This window comes from Pocillopora verrucosa, chromosome 3 (assembly GCF_036669915.1).
Source record: "Pocillopora verrucosa isolate sample1 chromosome 3, ASM3666991v2, whole genome shotgun sequence".
Lineage (NCBI taxonomy): Eukaryota > Metazoa > Cnidaria > Anthozoa > Scleractinia > Pocilloporidae > Pocillopora > Pocillopora verrucosa.
The window spans coordinates 25,345,780-25,365,432 of record NC_089314.1 but is presented as its reverse complement, the minus strand read 5'-3'; the positions used below and the strand labels follow the sequence as shown (position 1 = coordinate 25,365,432).

General features: G+C 38.7%; 2 protein-coding genes across 3 annotated transcripts; both read left to right on the top strand.

The window, feature by feature from the left end:
- The first annotated feature begins 2,159 nt into the window (after positions 1 to 2,159).
- LOC131800293 (plasmolipin) lies at positions 2,160 to 11,705 on the top strand. The gene is made up of 5 exons (XM_059117978.2): positions 2,160 to 2,299; positions 7,567 to 7,704; positions 8,310 to 8,507; positions 10,175 to 10,288; positions 10,938 to 11,705. Exons 2-5 carry the CDS (start codon positions 7,582 to 7,584, stop codon positions 11,013 to 11,015), a joined length of 513 nt encoding a protein of 170 aa, XP_058973961.2. The 5' UTR covers positions 2,160 to 2,299; positions 7,567 to 7,581; the 3' UTR covers positions 11,016 to 11,705.
- A 1,922-nt stretch (positions 11,706 to 13,627) lies between these two features.
- On the top strand, positions 13,628 to 19,275 carry LOC131768292 (plasmolipin-like). Of its 2 annotated transcripts, none has more exons than XM_066163267.1 (5): positions 13,628 to 13,790; positions 15,128 to 15,304; positions 16,369 to 16,545; positions 17,199 to 17,330; positions 17,931 to 19,275. In XM_066163267.1, the coding sequence occupies exons 2-5, from the start codon at positions 15,143 to 15,145 to the stop codon at positions 18,024 to 18,026; spliced, it is 567 nt and encodes a 188-aa protein (XP_066019364.1). In that variant the 5' UTR covers positions 13,628 to 13,790; positions 15,128 to 15,142; the 3' UTR covers positions 18,027 to 19,275. The 2 variants fall into 2 exon arrangements, with proteins under 2 accessions (XP_066019364.1, XP_066019363.1); XM_066163266.1 differs by having other exon boundaries at positions 13,628 to 13,801.
- The last annotated feature ends 378 nt before the right edge of the window (positions 19,276 to 19,653 follow it).

Below are 19,653 nucleotides of genomic sequence, written 5' to 3'. Positions count from 1 at the left end.
CCACCACAGGATAGAAAGGACATTGAAACTGTACTGGTAAGATCAAGGTAGTCTGCTAAAGCGTGGATGATATTGCTTAAAATGCAAGTTTCGGTAGCTTCATGGAGGGTGCATTGTGCATTTTGGGAATCGTCGGAGTTGCTTCGCGAATCAGCGTGTCTTCTGTTTTTCAAAGCAGCGCAGCCATAGTTTCTTACCAGTCAAAGGTTTGACCAACTCGTGCTGTACATGCATTCGAAATTGTTGCAGTTTGCTTAGTTATTGAGAGCAATTTAAACCTTTGGGCCGTCGCTCTGAGATTGATTGGACCACTTAACCATGGTACATGAGCCGGATTCCCGCTGAACCGAATCAAACGTGAACCGTTTACCTCAAAGGTAACCGAATGAAGTTAACAATCATCCATTTTCTAGGAAAATTTAGAAGAAACTTTCAGAAAACGAGTATCTAGCACCTATGTAATTTCTCCCTACAGTGTCAACCCTAAATCAAACATTAAGGTAACGAGAGTAAAGGGAATCATCACCAAAAAAGAAGCTCTTGGTACGTTGTTAAACATGCAGATTCCCCCAGTCTGCACTTTAGGAAACGAATAGAGAACAGTATGTGAAATATGGGCTAAAAAAGAAAAGGAAGAGGAAAACGTCAAGCGCTTAATCACAATTACCATTAGAGGGCAAGACAAATAGAAAAATGAAAGAATTGCTAAATAAAATAACACGCCACAGAAGGCATGAGAATCATACTGAAAGACTGAGGAAAGGGGGGAAGAAAAAAAAAACGGCTAATAAATATGTAATTTAGTCGTTCATATATTAATCGAGAGGTTCCTACTCCTTTGCTTTGCCTGATTGTGATTTTCCTTATCTCTTTGGCATAGAGTTTATCCACCTTGGTAAACGATGTCGACTATTATTTTTTTTGAAGAATTAACACTTAGGTAGTTCCTTCATCAGACAACTTCGAACTAAGGTTGGGAGCTTAACTATTAATGAAACACAGAGTTTTCGACGACCAGACGGTAGCAAGGAAAGGAAAAACTTTGACTGCTTCATAGAAAATACAGCTGTTGCCGTCTCTATATCTAAGCCGGAGAATCTATCACCAGTTTTGATTCAACACGAACAATTATGTGAAAATACTCTGTTACAGCGCGAGGATCAGAGTTGATGTAAACTCCCCACGTAATAACACCGGGTTATGCAAGATACTCTGTTATTTGTTTGTTTTGTCACAGGCAGTCTAGGCACACCAGATTTTGTTTTCGTGAAGCAACAGTAGAAATTTTTATGAAGCAAAGGTTTGCCTTCCGAAAGCAAACTTGTGTCCAGAATTCAACGTCAAAAAGATGGCTAACATAAAAACGAAGTGATGAATTTAACATAAAATGATATGGTAACGCATTCTTTATCCGAGTTTTACAAACTACATAATGAGCCTTGTTAGATCTTGTACATCGGATCATTCAGATTCGCTTAAAACTGCGTGACATGTCTCTATTCACGGGCGTTGAAAGAAACCGGCATCAGACCTCTGCGAAATGCGCCCCGCTTTTTCCTCAAAAAATGTCTACAAATAATTCTGAAAATCGGTAGCCACTAGAGGTCACTAGACCTTACAGAAAATTTTTCCTCATTTTCTCCGTTTCAGAGCTCAAATGAATGTTACAATAGGCCAGCTGCGTCATTTCCGTTTGAGGCATTTCATTCAGTCACGCATTGATTTGGAGAAAAACGGAAACAGAAGCACAAGATATAATAATCAGACAAACTGGATGACTTTCAAAAGAGCTCAGTCTTCTCTTCTGAGCTGCATAAGTATGAATAGGTTAAGGATTGTTTGGCAAGGTTACATTAATTTCCGGTTAACAAAGACGAGGGTGGCAAAGGGTTTTTGCGTGACACGTAATGGCCCCAAAATTTGCAGGGTGATGCGTGATTTAATAGAAAATTTCAGCGTGATATGTGATTGGAACCCCCCTTTGCAAACCTCTACGACCCCTGCTCGTTCAAGCTGAAATGTGACTGAGCGGAGGTGAGCTAACATACCTCTGATAAAACTACTTCCGGTTTACTAAGCAGTTAATCACGACGTCTCAGTTAATCACTTGCTGATTTGATATGGTTCCGGAGTTTCCGTGAAACGTACATGACGTATAGGCAACACCCACAGTTATATGTTAGCGTCATTATACTGCGCCGTGCCGCAGTTTTACAATATTCGACAGAACACAACATCGTGCTTCTCGGTTTGTGGTGACCGGAGAAAAAATTTGCGCAAGGATCATAGCTGAAGTAAGGTAAGGACAGCGCACAGCATTCGAAATTTGTCGCATCTACGAGATCACAGCAACAGCTCGTGTATTTTAACAATTTCCACCTGAAGTTTCGCGCAGAGTCGATTTATACGCCATTCGATGGTGCATTCTGCGTCGGTTTATAGGTTTATAGATTTCTCTCTATCAGAACGTTTTAAGATTAATTCCCACCTTCGCGGGTGTCCTTCGGGAAATAAAATTCATCATGCATCAACCGCAAGACCAACGCAATGGAAGTCAAGACGAAGCTAGAAGAAAGCTACCCTAAGTTAATTGCTCGTAGAGGGTTCGAAACACTACGACGAGGTCCGAGCCCTTCTGAATTAAGCGTTATTCCTCCTCCAAATTCAGGATACACTGAGTTTGAAGGAGGATTCAAATTTACGATACACTGTCTGCCGCTGCTGCTTGAGAAACTAGTCGACCTTTCGCGAGCCGTGCACGGCGGAAATAAATTTCGAAAATTTTCCTGTACTCACCCGTTGGTTTCCCGTCCGTTCAATGCACCGGCTACTGCACCGTACCTTGGAGAATCATTATCGGGACCCTGGGATGTGTGCTCCCTGATGAGACGGATCGCCTCTTCTAATAAATTCACCGCTCTGTTACGAAGAGCTGCCATGTTTCCAACCAGGACAGTGCGACAGGGCGGAAATATATTAACATAATTATAATTCTGGCGGGAAATAAATTATCTTGTCTGAAACTCGTTTCTGAGTGTCATGCCGAACTGCACGTTACCTTGTCAAAACATCATAACGAAACGCACGCTATGAAAATGACAAATCACAACAGCAAAACTGCTTGTCCCAATGTCGAAATTGAAAAAACTAGAATGCAATGGCAAAACAGCAAAGTATAGTTGCCGAACGCCAAGGAACAGTGACAAATCAGGACATTGCAAAAGCAAAATAGTCAACTGGGATAGAATAATGTCATAACACAGGGACCAAATAGCATATTGCAGTGAAAAAATACCAAATACTAATTTGGGCAGTAGTTGCACCCCATAATTAAGACGTCATATGGGAAAAGCACAATTAAATATCTCAATGTCATGACTGAAATTTTGGATATCATAATTTATTACACCCATTTTGAAATCACTGGTGGTCCCTGTAATCTGATTGGCTCTAATTGGTGCGATTTATTCACGAATCGCACCATTTTTTGCTTTAAATCGCGATTCATTTTTCCAGCCAATGAGGAGGCTACACAGAAAACAAAACAACCAATCAGATTTCAAGGCTTGTTTAAAGAGAACAGTATGTGAAATATGGGCTAACCAATGTAATTTCAGGAAAATGAAAGACAAATAGTAACATGTGGCAAATTTTGCAATTTTGTTTCCAAAACTCTTGTTTTTCCCCCCTAAAAAATGGATGAATTTAATTTCAAACTAGCTCAGTACTGCATCAATAAAATATTTGAACTGACCAAGTCCTGTGCTTGGGCGATTTCAAAATGGATGTAATAAAGTGGTAATTGAACCTTGTGTCGTGCAATTTTGGCCTGAAATCATACTTGTGATTTCAGCCCAAATTTAGCTCCACTCAGTTCAATTACCATTATTAAACATTTATTTTGTATAGGTAATCACATGAGGCCAAGTACTATTAAGGATTAATTGCACGAGAGTTTTCAAAATTTTCCAAAATTGCCCGAGTCGCGAAGCGACAAGGGCAATTTGGAAAATTTTGAAAACTCAAGTGCAATTAATCCTTAATAGTACGAGGTCTCATGGGATTACTTGTTTATCAATAAAGGGCAAAATTTATACGAAGGAAAATCACGTGCGCAGTCTATTTTTAACAAATTTCAAGATAACGAACGGTTGCTATGCACCGGATTAGCCAATCATTAACAGGTAATCATGCCCTCTCTTGATTACTAAAAATGCCCTCGATTAAGAAAAAATGCCCTCTCTCTCAACCAATCAGCGCTCAGTAATTTTGCCCTTTATTGATAATGACGGTAATTACACCCCACACAAGACAGCGAATCGACATACAGCTTTCAAAATTTTTCGATTCGAAGCGATTGTTTTTTCTTTTTGTAAAGCTGGTACTTGCATAAAAGGAAACCTCGTTTTAACATCATGTATGGCAAATTTTGGTTTAACAGCAACTTCTTTGTTCGAAATCTGGACGCCAGCGTGAAGCTTCGCCAGTATAAGTCGCTTTCATAAAGGAATTTTTTCCTTTACTTGACAAAACGGTATGTTGAAGGACTAAATTTAATAACTGTCCTAAATGTAATAAAGTCCTAAATGTAATAAGCCTCCATTGCAATCGTATGACTCTACCAGTGCATTGTTACAGCGGACATCCACATTGAGATGTTAAAGTGACAGCTGTTGCACCAAAGAATCTTCTGACCAGTAGTTAAGTAAGATTGCGGGCTCGCAGATATCAATCAGCGTCTTCTTATGTGCTAGACTTAAGTCAAGAAGCATTGGCTACAACCGTTATTCTGATGAACAATTGGTATCAAATTACAGCTGGTAAAATAATGAGTACGGTGACCAATACCTCTCCATATATCACTGTCTCAGACCCTTAAGTACCCTAGATTTTGGAAAAATGTGATAACGTAATACTTTTGTGATCAGTGATGGAGCTAACAAGTCATAAACCAAATTACAAAAGGGGTAAGTTTCTAAAGAAACCGTGGTGCTGCGTCGGTGGGAGAGTATAAGAGGTAATTAATTGTTAACAAATGAGTTTAAAACGTAAATTAGCCACCATAAGAGTTAAAAGGCTGACGTTTCGAGCGTTAGCCCTTCGTCATAGCGATCCAAATTACAAACTTGGACAAAGGAGTCCACTGACTTTTTGCAGGTTCGGGTACGGTATTCCTTTTTTTTTCTTTCTTTGCCGGAATAGACCTTATTAGCATGCACATTTTGTCTCCCAATTCGGACCTCGTGACAGCACTTAATAGAGTTATTACTCTCAAAATCTCGAATATCTTCGTGAGTATATCAGTATGGACAAATCATTTTTCCTTCCAAGGGAACATAATTGGGACATTTATGTTCTCTTGATCTTGATATGCATGTATAAATCCGAACTTGAAATGCATGCACAAATCCGACCAACGAGTAAGGTATTACATGGGTCTGCATCAAATTATACACTGAGTGACTTACATTGAATAGGCATTATTGCAAAGAAGCTGCTGACGAGCACATCTTCGCAAATCGCCCACTCAGATTGCCAATCACAAAACAGACGTTTAACAAAAATCTGGAGCATGTCATCGCCGACTGAACTCAATGACAAGCACGGTAATCGCATGATCTGTCTCTCAGCGGTTTATCGATTGAGTTGAGGAAAATAATTTCCAGTCCAGTGTGGGCCAATGATTGGCTGGAAGTTCAAGTGGATAGACTAGGTTGATACGTAATCATTAGGATTCTTTGAGAAAAAAATTGACTACAATTGATAGTAAACTAGCCCGCTATCGTTGATATTATTGTTGGTGTTGAAGTCGTCAGTAGTGTTTCACAATTTTAGAACAGGTTCAGTGATTTCGCTGTGTCACTTGTTAATCCAAAACAAAAGTATTAATATCACAAGGGTCGCTTAAAATTTTGCCCATAAAGGTTATTCAGTGTCACTTTATTTTAATGAAGCCTTTGAGTTCATCTGTAAGAATGACTATCTTGATTTATTCAATTTTGAACCTGGGATTGCATTTCTAGCCCTCAATGGCTTCACTCCACCTCGGTAATCAGTTCATGTACCATATGATTATAAGTGGAAACTATCGAGCTTTCTTTTTTAATGTATATTTTTTATCTATTCATCTTCTCCCCTCACGGCCGTTAGGAGAGATGAAGACAAAAAATGAAATAAAACTCTAGATCGATCGTGGAATTTATGTTCTCTCTTGACCAAGTTTATTGGGTCAAGACGGCTAGATATTAACCTCGGTCTTTTTCTACGTTTTTATGGACCTCGACTTTGTCTCGGTCCATGAAAACGCAACAAAAGAACTCAGCCAATATCTAGCCATCTTGACCTCACGCTCGGTCAATACCGCATATGAATATATTTCGTGCAGACCCATACAAATCTGGCAAGGGAAGAGAGTACAAAAAATCATTGCACTTCCGAACCCGGAATTTGTCTAACGTATAGGTCAGTAGACTTCCTTTCCTTGTAATTTGGTTCATAAAGTGTTAACTTCAGCACTGATCACACAAATATATCGTCAAAATCTGTTGCACTAAAGAGTCTGAGCCTATGATATAAAGAGAGGTATTGGTCATCGTTTTCATTGTATTGACGTCTGTCAATTTAATGCCAAAAGCACATCAGTATAAGGGTTTGTGGCCAGCGCTTCTTGACCTACGTCTCTGGCAAATAAAAAGACACTGACTGATACCAGCGAATGAATATTGATCAGAGGATTCTTTGGTGCAACAGCTGTCACTTTAACATCTCAATGTTAATGTCCGCTCTAACAACAATGCTCTAGCGCAGTTAAACGATTGTATTGGAGGCTTATTTCATTTAGGACCAAATATTATTACATTCAGGACTTAATTACATTTAGGACAGTTATTACATTTAGGCCTTCATTAGGGGTACCCTTTCTTCCTTCTTTAAGCCTGTTTTTTTTCTTTTTTTTTCCCAAGGAGTTTCTTCCGCTTTTGATTTTTCCATGAGCAAAGACTTTCCATAAGCAAAGAGCTTCCCTATGTAAATTTTTTAAAGTGCGCGATGTAAACAAGATATGGAATTAACACGAACATCGAGTCCAAACATGAGCGGTTACCGCGAAAATTCCCCCGGGGGACTCGCCCATGTCCGAGATTATGACACCTTCCTGATTTATTAACATTTATTTAAAAATACGTTTTTCTTAATAACTCGGGTGCTTTTAAAGATTTCAGATATTTTTTTAAAGGAAACATAAGGTTTCATGTTTGAATTCAACTTTTTGAAATAAGAGAAAAATCGCTTTTTTGCGGCCTCTGACAGTGGGAAGTAACCTTAGATGTTAAACGATCCGTTTTGTTTCAAAACTGAGCTTAAGAGCTTTCGAAACTGTATTAAAGAGCTTTCGAAACTGTATACGACAACTTGATGGCTTGCAATTCAACGCAAACGTATAACAAATCACTAGTTAAATCTGAGAAAGAGAAGGGGCTGCTGTTAGGGTGAAGCTGCTATTAGGGTGTTTATTGTAAAGAAAGTCCAACAGAAAACATCTCTTATCTCTCAATTTTAAATTTTCAGAAGAACAGATAAACGATGGCAGATCCTGAGAACCCAGATACCACAGCTAGATCGCACGAGGCCCCGGCGTCTGGGGATATTGGGCTAACTATGTCGTATATTATCTCGATTCCTGGAATACTGAAGATCGTTGAATTTGTAAGTACTTCCGTCAAGTGTGTTGAGTCATTTTTGTAGCGAATGAAAGGCGGAAGAGGGTGGGAGGGGGACTAATGAGGACTTATAGGAAGACACTAAATTTGAGGCTTAACCCTTTATAACCCGATATCAGTATGCATATTCTCCTACTGTTCTTTATATGTTTCCTAAGGTGCTGAAAAGGAGAATTTGTCGAACAATCAAGAGCTTCTTTATATGGTGATCATTTCCTTCACTCTCGTGACCTTAATATGTGATTCAGGGGTGATATTGTAAGGAGAAATTAGATACTAGTCACTTTTAGGAGTCAAAGGGTTAAGCACAACTGTTGCAAAATGCTGGTATATAAGAAGCGGATAACGCTGACCAGCCAATAAATCACTATCTGATGGATAAGTGTTAATAAAAAGGACTGCGCAGTATAGAGATCTAACCATTGGATAGCGTTATCCACCTGGGGCCATGTATTTACCATTATTCCCTATACACCATTATATATATGTACCTACTAAGTTTGTTGGGTACTAAGAGTTTTAAACTTGATGAAATCCATGCCTGCATATTTCAATAAGCAATAAGTTTTATTTTTACTTAAATCTCTACAGTTCACGCTGTTGTTGGCGTTTGCCCTAGCTGCTGATGGGTACGCAGCTGTAGCTCAGTATGTCGTCGTACATTGGGAACGTATGGATTTCTTCCTCTTTGTTACTGTGACGTCGTGGCTTCTTGTGATCGCGATATTTGTCTTGTTCGCATTCAATATCATATCAAAAATCAACCTCAGTATTGACTGGAATATCCCGGTGAGTGGAAAAGCCACAAATACATAGCTCAGTAACGAGATGTAACTATTTGTTCCAACAAAATCAATAAGGGAAAAAAAAAATTGAAAAGATAATTTGATGAAATGGGAACAAAAAAAATCGTAGAATCAATACGGCCACTACATCTAGGAACCGACTGGCTTATCTTTCTTTTTTAATACGAGTGGTCAATATCTCACTCATTTGTTGTGCTCACTCGTGAAGTATTGTTCTTGTCACTCAACACATAAAATTCATTTATTTTTTTCCTAGAGGGTACGGTAACGAATCCTGCAATCTGATTGGTTCTTAGCACAGTCCGTATTTTCCTATTTCTCCGTGTGATATCTTCTATATATGTCGCACGCAAATATCTATTAATTTTTTTGAAACAAAAGTCTATCTTTAGTGCGCCTAACTGGCCTTCCCGTTTAGGCTCCCACGAAGTTGTCTGCACATTCAGTGACTTAACTCCTCCGGTTTTCGAAACTGATTCAGTCATAGAAGCCGACGACGGATTTCTCTTTGAGAGAACCTTAAAATCTGGATGATCAGATCTTGCACTTGAATGCTAATCCTGGACCTACATCTTTGACTGAATCTACCAACATGCGGCGTAACGGAGTTTTGTAGAATAATTGTTTTAATGAATACTAACAAAGTCAAACGCAGTCAAGAAGAAACGACCTTAGCTTTGGCGACAACGTTTTTCTCCACTCCTCGTTGTTTGCATAAAGTATGAATGAACCTTAGCCATTGCCAAAATTTTGGATGAAATATAAATTGCTCTTAAAGAATATCAAAATAAAGGAGAACTCTTGTACTTGTAGTCAGTGTTTCAAATTGGTTTTTGGTATCTACAAACTGTTTGTCAAGTCGATAATCGTTGAGATGCCGGCTACAAGAAACAAAGCGGTCAAGCTTCTGCGCATGTTCAAACGTTTTTGAGGTTAGGTGGCGTGTTTCTGGGTGTCAAAAGTAGGTCGGTTGTGTTAGGAACAAATGAATAGAGGGGGTACGTTTCTGACGAAACCGTGGTGCTGCGTCAGTGGGAGAGTATAACAGAGTAATTTAGTGTTATCAACTGAGTTGAAAACGTAGATTGGCTACCGTAAAGAGTTTAAAGGCTGACTTTCGAGCGTTAGCCCTTCGTAAGAGCGATGAAGAAGGGCTAACGCTCGAAACGTCAGCCTTTAAACTCTTTACAGTTTTACATTTTAAACTCAGTTGATAAGACTAACTTACCCTGTGTTCGAAAAAAGCTCACTAGCTATTAGGTAACGTTGTTTGAAAACCATATCACTTTTTTGGTAAAGCTCAAAACAAAATGGTAACTCAGCAGGAAACGTGCAACCACAAACTTTGTATACGAGAAGTCTCAACGTACGTTTCGCATATGTTGCAGGACAGCGGTTGTTTCCTTTGTTCCACTTTGAAAATTTGCGCGAGAAATGAGCGCACTGCGCACGGCTGGTAAACATTGATTCCCTTGTGCATGCTCGATGTTTTACTGCTTAGCTACTGCATGTATTCCAATCTCATTAGTTGTACAGAACATCATAAAATAATAGTAACGGTGAATTATCGAGCAACGAAACTTAAAGTCAAAGCTTCAACGTAAACAAAAACAAATCAGATGCCATAACCTCGTGATGTTTTCATTTTAGGTTTTTGTATTTGCTCTTGTAGCAGCATTTCTTCTTCTGTTGAGTTCTGCCTTGCTAGCTGCTCAGACAGCAGGTGGTTATGGTCCGTTATCTGACAGATTAAACGCTGCTGTGGTGAGTTTGAGTTTACTCTACAATTAATCTCGTACCCAGATCCTACCGTGTGACTGTAACTGAAATACAACCACTTGGCTCTGAAAGGTCTGGGTAAGGGACTGCTCTACAATACGACAAAGATGTCAAGCATAAATACAAAGGATAACGAAGATGGTGTTTGGCATGAATTAAACCCTCTTCCAAATTGATGTCCGGATCCGGAAATCAAAACTTATCACTGAGAGAAAAATTTCCATATACAGAATTATCATGTTTCATGTTTCATACAGCACTCGGAGTATAGCCGATAAACCCTTGCTAAACCAACTTATTTCATTCTCCACATGAAAACACTTGGTATTCTTTTAAGTTTTCTTCAATCATCAAATTCCATTTCCGTGTTGAAAAAAGCAAGCGACTGAATGAAATTTCGTAAGATTTCCAGAAGGAGGGCGCTTATCTGGGAGCGGCAGCGGGTGGTAGAAATTTTAAAAGCATTTAGAATCTATTAGGATAATTTCTTTATCATGTTTACCGGGATTTTGAAGAAAAGGCCTGATTTCATACCAGGTCTCACTATTGAAAGAAAAACGAATATCTTTTGACCAATTTCTGGCGAAAAAAAATACCACGGCAACTTACATGTTTGCATTGTCTTTCTTCGCAGGCTTTTGGATTTATCTCCATGTTCGTCTTCATCGCAGATGCTGTTGTTTATTTCCTGAGGAGAACTGGAAGGATGTAAACCAACGCCCACATTTTGATGAACTGTGTAGTCCTGCGAGTTTGTTTAAACTTTTTTGATAGCCATTTCGGTAACCGTTAATTAGAATTTAATCTATAACGAATGAAACAAATCTAGAAATAGACAGGGAGAATGCGTATATTTAACCCTTTAACTCCTAGAAGTGACTAAGATGTAACTTCTCCCTACAATATCCATAGATTATCCAGTAAACAGGTAATGAGAATACCCAAAGTTATCAGATAGTGTGAGTTGTTTTTGATCTTAAGCCAAATTATCGCAAAGAATTCACGAGGAAATGTGGAGCAGCCAGAGGGGAGAATTTACAATCAGATCTTGGGAAAAGGTAGCGTTTGAGAGAACGGGTTATAACGTAAGCAGCTCGTTATTGTGCACTTAGCCGCCATGTTTGATTTGGGCTTCGAGAGCCTGCTGTCTCATCCACCCTCAGCGGCATCAGAACTACGACTGAGAAATCTTAAGAAATGCTACCTTTGCTGCGATGCTAGACCTCAAATTATACGCCTGCACTACAGGAAAAAAGTATATTTTGCTATAGTCATTCAAATAATTTCTTAGATAGCGATACAATCTGAGCGTATATTCTACTTTTAACCAATCACTAACGAGTATATTCCATATGATTATACTCTTATTATGAAATGGGCATTAAACAACAGCAACATTGACGTTGGCAGCTTCCTATTAATTTTTATACCAGTCATTGGCATAGTAGTTTAGAATTTATTGATATCGTGATTTAAGCTATAATTCACCTCAATCAAACAATCAACCCACCTAACAAAATTAAGTTAATGCAAGTAGTTGTAATCAAACCCATGTGGAAAGAAAGAAAAAAAGAGATTTTCTCATCGTTTAGCGCGTTAATAAGGCCTTAAAACCTCCAGGGAACTTGACATGTGCTGTAATAGTTCCATAAATATATGCTTTATTTTCTCTGGTATAACTAATGGCAGTTTTATGCTAAAATCTCTCTGACTCCTCGTAATTATGACTAAGGAGTGGAGCTCATTGTGTCTTCAATTGAACCTTGTGTGAACCACGACTTCTTAGTTTTGTCCCATAAGGCTCTGCAATGTTCTTATAATCCTCGTTCATTGGCTGTCAATATTCTATAGCTCAACCTTTTTTACTCTGTTGGCAACAACTGATGCCCATTTCGTTCTCCCTGAAAACCATGTGCTCCCCCCCCCCCAAAAAAAAACCTCCAGCCCCCCGCCCTCAGCTGTCCCTCAGGGCCTGTTGTAAGATCAATGGTGGTGAGTTTTTTTTTTCAAAGGTGAGGCTATGTTTATGAATAACCTATTTTCATGAGCTGAGATTTTTTTTCCTTCCAAAAGTAATCTCCGCTGAGAAAAATTGCCTGATAACGAGGCATTTCCGTTTTCCAATCGGGGAAAACCGCTGTCCAAATCTAAAAGTGCATATGTACATGTTATGAATGATACAGGTGTATCCACTGACAGGGTTAATCAACACAATCGCAGCGAACTGTCTAAGTAGAGGAGACCTGTAAATAACACCTGTAAAGAATGAAACTGTTTGATTGCAGCTTGGGAAAAGAATATAAACATAATCTGTTGAGCTTTGTCAATAAGGGAAAATGTTCCATCAACTCTGTTTTATTTGTATACTGAGCGGTTTGAACCTAGGAAAACCAGTTGGTCCAGTAGTCTTAGATGGCCAGCCACGTTTTGTTGATTGGAAGTGTGCCATGTAAGCTAACGACTTTGAAAGTAGTTGTGCGTTTCAGCCATTGAAACAGAAATAGGACAAACTACCGCATTGGGAAACACCTTGACTGAGGAAAACCAAGCCATTCTGGAACGCAGCTAGGGATTGAGTTATTAAAATAGAATGGATTTGACTTTAAACTTTCCAAATCAAAAGTTTGACATCTATCGATACACGTGCTTGTAAATTTATGCACATTACTCTCAGAGACTTGTGAAGTTTTGTAAGCCCAGAAAAAAAATTACCTCTGCTTCTTTTGCTCCAAATTTCACTTCACTCAAACTCGTGCTATCACGATCCCAGTGCGTCAACAAACTAACAGTGATCCAATTACCACGACAACCCGACCTGGAAGATCTATTAGCCTTAACACCGAAAAGTTTTAGAATTGAGATCGTTCTCTGTTTAAGTTGAAATATATATGACAAAAAAATAAATGGCTTTATAAGTTTGAGAAATTTCATCATATTGCATGTTGCATAATTAATGTGGCGTAGCTTATGATTTAAAGTGGCTTGTAATAGAAGTAATACATTCTGTGTCAGCCAAAGTGGATTCACTCCACGATTGACTGAGTTCGCTTTGGTTGCAGATTATGAATTAACATCCCAGTTGAGCTTACATTTGCAAACATAATCGTTAGGAAGTAAATTTATTAAAACGATAAGAAATGTCCATTTTTGTTTATTTCAGCGCCCATCGACTGAAGGCACATTTTCTCGCGGAGTAAGCATTTCAGGTTTAAAAGACAAGTTTCAGTTGAAAAATCTTAGAGTTCTGCGGGCTCACTTTGAGATGCGAATTAAAATCGTCTCTATTTAATTCATTGCATATAATTTTAGCGTTTAGGTGTCAAGTTTCCGTTAACGCGACCTCTGCGTTGTATTTAAAAGTTGTTATAGTTACTACAGTAAATATCGAGTCATTCTTGTTTGGCAATCACGAAGCAGTATTTCGCTTGGGGTTTTGTTTTTGGTCAGCTACCCATCAAAGGATAGAAAGGAAATTGAAACGGTACTGGTAAGATCAAGGTAGTGTATTAAAGCGTGAATAATATTGCTTAAAATGCAAGCTTCGATAGCTTCATGGAGGGTGCTCAATTTTGAATTCGCGCATTTTGTAAATCGTTGGAGTTGCTTTGCAATTTAGCGTGTCTTCTGTTTCCTCGAAATTGGCACGGTCTGCTTAGTTATTGAGAGCAATTTAAACCTTTTGGGCCGTCGCTCTGAGACCGATTGGATTATTTAACCATGGTACATTAGATAGATTCCCGCTGAACCGAATCAAACGTGAAACGTTTACCTTAAAGGTAACCGAATGAAGTTAAAAATCATCCATTTTCGAGGAAATTTAGCAGAAACTCTCAGAAAAAGTAAAATGATTGAGACAGATGTACTATAGTGTACCGAGCGACAATATGGCGTTTCTGTTAAACTACAAAAAACATTTGCACTACAGTTTGTATTTGTGAATATGTTCGTTTGCCACAAAGGTTTATACGTGGCTACTGTTTGGTCTCAGATAGCCCAACGAATCAGTGAGTCGCTTAACAATTTCTTTTGCTTTCTCCATTTTGATTTATTAAGTATAGAAGCCAAACAGGAAGCAAAATGGTGGTTATGTAGAAGAAAGAACAAACGCGACACTCCGTCGATTGTGTTCGCTACCGAGACGACGATCACATTCAGCCGCTACTTCAGTAGTTTCCAAAAAATGCTTTACAGATTTAGGACGTAAATTTGTTTTATACTGTTAATTTTCTGAACTAACTCTTCCCTTTCTCTTTTAATTATTATTTTTTGTTGTTACCCACCATTTTAACCTCAAATGGAGATCTAGAGTGCGAAGGAACTATTATGCTAATTTTTCGCGGTAGCCAAAAGTGTACAGTTACAGAATTATGACAATTTATTTAAACTAAGAATAATTTAAGCTTAATAACGTTGGCTTTGATTTTTACTCTTTAAGTCTCTCAAGCCGAGTAAAAACACAGATCTGATGGATAAAAATATGCCACTTGGGGTACCAACAGCGTAATTGACCCGACGTGTCCGCAAATTATCGCCTAAACAAAAAACTCCATAATGAGTGCAGCATTGGTGACTTACTTAAGACAGCTTTTCTGCATATAGGAATAGGTGACAATCGAACGTCGAGGAGAGGTTGATTCTACCAAAATAATTCAGGCTTGTTACATGAAGTGTAGGGAGACATGCTCAGTCGTATTCCATCTCATATGCATCAGTGGTGACTACTGGCTGAGATGCGCTCTAGACTAGCCTTTCTTTCTTGTGCAAATTGGTAGATCTCGACTTATCTAGATATATTTCTTTAATGTTTATTTTACAATTTATTAGAAGTCAATTTTAAAGATGTCAAACCCAGAGGACAAAGAGGCTGTATCCAGACCTAATGCGGCCATTATGGACAGTTCTGGAGGAGGGAATGCAGGTGGAGCCGGTGTGTCCATTACAATAACTTTTAACAAAGCTTACGTCGTGTCAATTCCTGGAGTATTGAAGATCGTGGAATTTGTACGTACTATTTGTGGATAAGATATATGTTCTGATATTTTTGGTACTTTTTTTTTATTTGGCGCATAGTGCTCCTTGCGTTAGAGTTCCACTTAAGTGCATTTCCATTGACTGTCTTAAAACCAAAAGAAAGTATTCACAAAAACTAATCTATAAATAGAGAGAAAACTCAACGTCAAGAAAGGAAATTTGAACTGCCTGAAGCGCGGGAAAACGCGAGCAACTCAAGTCTCGATTGATCTTCCTATTAGTATAGGAAGTTTAATTGGTTGAGAAATGGCAGGAATTTTCTAAACCAATCACAGACCGATGAAAAATAAAAATCACAGCAATCCTTTACCCTTTTCACATTCGATGGGAAATTCATCTCAGTAGTCTAAGGCAAACGGTGTGATTTGGGCAAATTTAAATTATGGTGTAAAATCTGTATTCCTCTAGCTTGCGCGAGGCTCTCGGTCGGTGGAAGAGAGCAGGTGCATGAAAACCTTTTCTTGATAATCGCCGTTTTTTCTCAATCGCTATCTCACTTAGTAAATGCCTGTAACAAGCACAGGATCAACCCCCCTCTCCCCCCTTCTATCATCTCGAATCAAGAAAAAATAATTTTCCTATTCTTTCCCCTTGCTCGAATGTAATGTCAGACGACTGTAAAACAGTCGACAGAAAAAACAAAGGCAGCTGAATTTCAATTGTTTGAGGTTTCGACAAAAATTTGTCAGCTGATTATAGTCAAATCAATCGCAGCAGGGCAATTATGATCGACTGCCCATGGTTTTTCTCTATCACGTCTTGCGATTGGCCGAGGAAACACGCACCACTATAATTTTAATTTCTTCCAGTACAATCAGAAAGATAAAGAAAAAAACTTTGTGACTCAGTCACTTGTATTTTATGGGTTCAACACTGTTTACACGTTTTTACTCAAAATTCGCTTTTTTTAAAGTAATTTTGCATTGATCTCATTTGTCCTCTAGGTTATTATAGTTTTGAGTTACCGAATATATTTGAAAAGCGATATGTATTAATCAAGAGTAATGTAACTTTTCTTATCGTCTTCTCCACAGATCCTGTTGTTGCTAGCGTTTTCTATCGGCGCTGACATAAACGTCGCAAACTGGGGACGCATGAGTTTTTTCCTTTTTGTTACCATTACTTCATGGCTTCTTGTAATCGCCTGGTTTGTGCTGTTCACCTTCAATTTGCACACAAAGATCAACCTCAACATTAACTGGAATATTACGGTAAAAGATTTTTTTTTTCATCAAGCTCCAGTCGATAGAAGGTCTTGAAAATCAATTTACGGAAAAAGAGGCTAGAGTCCAAACTCCGTTAAAAATATATCTTAAACCTGTTAAATGAACCACAGCATTTGGCTAAAATAAAAACTCCGAATCTTCTTCAAATTCCAAACAAAGGGGTAACAAATTTACGCCAATGAAAGCTCTAAAACAACTGACTAAACTCCATAAAAAAAGTAACGCAACTTCAACAGTTTGCAAAGTTGTCAAGGCAACACTGCAGCCCCCCAAAACATCCAATTTTTTCTCTTTAGTCTAAAGCTCAAAAGCAACTACTAAATCATTGAATTGCAATCAGTAGACACAACCCTCTGCAAATTTGAAAAAAAAACTTTGCATACCATTCGATGACTCCTTAATTCATGGATGATTTAAAGCGGTTCTGAACAGAGTCAATCCTCTGATTAAGAATTCATTTAGGTGTGCCCAGTCTAATTGGCTGATGTCAATGGCCGATTACAGCCAACAGGACAGTTACGCTGTCTCGTCACAAATCTACTTAATTAAGGAAAAATGAATCAGTTTATCGACGTAAATCAGGTTAAAGGTTTAAGTTAGTTCATCATCTGTATGAAGTCCTCTGCTCTCCTTTCCAGCTCCTGATATTTGCTGCTGTTGTGGCTTTTCTTTTGCTGATCAGTTCGGCGTTGTTGGCTGATGATGTCAGAAAGATAGAAGAAAAGTCTGGTTACTCTCTTCCTTTTTTGGGCCCGTTACGCGCTGCTGTGGTATGTCTTAAGTAAAGTTCAACTGCCTGCGAGCACACGCCCTCTTTGTGCAGCGTTTCGGCACAAGAGTTTTTTTCCTTGGGGATATGTATGAGACCTTGAGCAATGCTAGCAATTGAGGGATCTGCAAGGAGTCTGGCACACAATATCAGTGTCAGACGCCTGGCAAATCTCTCCCCGGCTCGTCTCAAATCTTTCAACGAGCGTGGAAACGCGCGTCCTGCAGCGTTAATAATGAAGGCCGGCTAGCTGGTCAGCCATGACACCTACTGGTGTTTTAAGGGCCTTTTAACCCTTTAAACCCTAAGAGTGACAAGCATCAAATTTCTCCCTATAATATCACTTCTGAATCACACGTTAAGGTCAAGAGAATAAAGGAAATGATCACCAATAAAAGAGTATTTTGATTTTTTAAACGAATTCTCCCTGTCAGCATTATAGGAAATGTATAAAGAGTAGTCTGGAGAATATGGATACTGATTTTAGGGTTTAAAGGAGTTAAGTATTCAGAGACGATCTGTGTCTTTAACACAGAAAAAGATGACTAGGATTCATTATTCCGCTGAAATTTACTCCGATTTCACACTTTTTCCGTTAAAGGCGTTTGGATTTATTGCCATGTTTGTGTTCATTGGAGATGCTGTTGTGAACATCCTTAAAATTACTGGAAAGACGCAAGTGCAAATCGCTTTATAGACTTGGACCACCTTAAAGACGCTTGATTTTCTCTTATTTCCTCGATTTATTTCGTTATCGATACTGTCACATCAGTGAACGCTTCCTATCCAGATGTAAAAGAAGTAACAAGAGTGATTTTGGGAAGGTTTTCAAGGTACCGAGATAGCCGTTTCTGGATGTGTCTCAGATCTTCATTATTCCTACTTATGGTCCTTTATTAGGTAAAACCTATTAAATATTAGCCCGCAACAAAGGTAGTGCCTTTTTTCGTAGCTGTTGTTTTGTCTCGTCACGGAACAGGAGACCAAATAAAAGCTCTTCAGGGAACACGAACAAACGTTCTGTGCGAATGAACCAAAAAGTACGTTGTTATCTATTATGTCATAAGTGCGGCTTCAGCCCTACAAGTGTTTAGCATCTAATTTCTAACATTATAAGAATTGCATGGTTGGCAGTCAAGAGAATGATAAGTTTGACCCGGAAGTTAAAGGGTTAAATCAAACATTAAGATCACAGGAGTAAAGGGAATGATCACCAACTAAAGAAGCTCTTGAACATGCAACTTTCTCCAGTCAGCTCAAAAGGAATAAAGAACAGTATGGAAAACATGCATACTGTTTAATATATTAAAGTTCAGTTCACACGGCAACCAGGTGGACAATCAGACATAGTTTGAAGCTACACTGGTTTGCAGATTTAATGAATGTAACCGAAGAAGTTACAATTCATAGACCCAACGTTTCGACACTCCTGTCTAGTGCCTTCATCAGGGGTGATCTAAACGCTGCAACAAGAGGTCCTTTTATATGATCAACTAATTAGCGGCCTTTTTTCTGACGAGGTGTAAATAGGCGTCAGGAAGCAGACCGCCATCGTCACGATTTAAAGGAGCGTGGGCGGAGTTTATGTGCCAAGCCTCCAAACAAAGGCGCTGGTGGTAACGCCGATTAGTAGTGATAATTTTAGAATTATCCCACCCAATTGTATGGTTGGTTAGGCAAGTATGCTCCGATAAAGCTGAATTTTCCTTTTTGCAAAGAAAAACCGCTTTTTGGTGCTCTTTTAACCGTGTACCAAACTGGCGTTTGGTCTGTCCGATGTATTCGTTATCACAGTCATTGCAAGGAATAGAATAAATGGCGTCGGTTCGTTGTTCTTTCGTGACAGGATCCTTAGGTTTGGCGAAAATATGCCCCAAAGTCTGAAAAGGTTTTTGAGCAACTTTAACGTTGTGGCTATTCAAAATTCTCTTGATGGGTTCAGTAACACCCTGTATGTAAGGAATAACAGCAAAACCAGTCGCTGGTTCCCTTTCATCAATTAACTGCCAAAAACCAGTTACAAATAGTAACGCTCTTGATGAAAGGGAACCAGCGACTGGTTTTGCTGTTATTCCTTACATACAGGGTGTTACTGAACCCATCAGTTTTAATTCCGTAAATTTCATTCTGGCTCATTTAATAACGCATTTTTTATCTTCTGCTTCTCACTGTATTCTTCATATGTCTTTACTCATACATGTCATTTTACTGATTATTTTGAAGCCTTTCATGTGTGGAATGTGACAGTAAACGACAACAACTCTATTACTCGACCACTGCTCTTAAGCGACAATTTTGCAACCGTTCTGTCTATAAAAATAAAA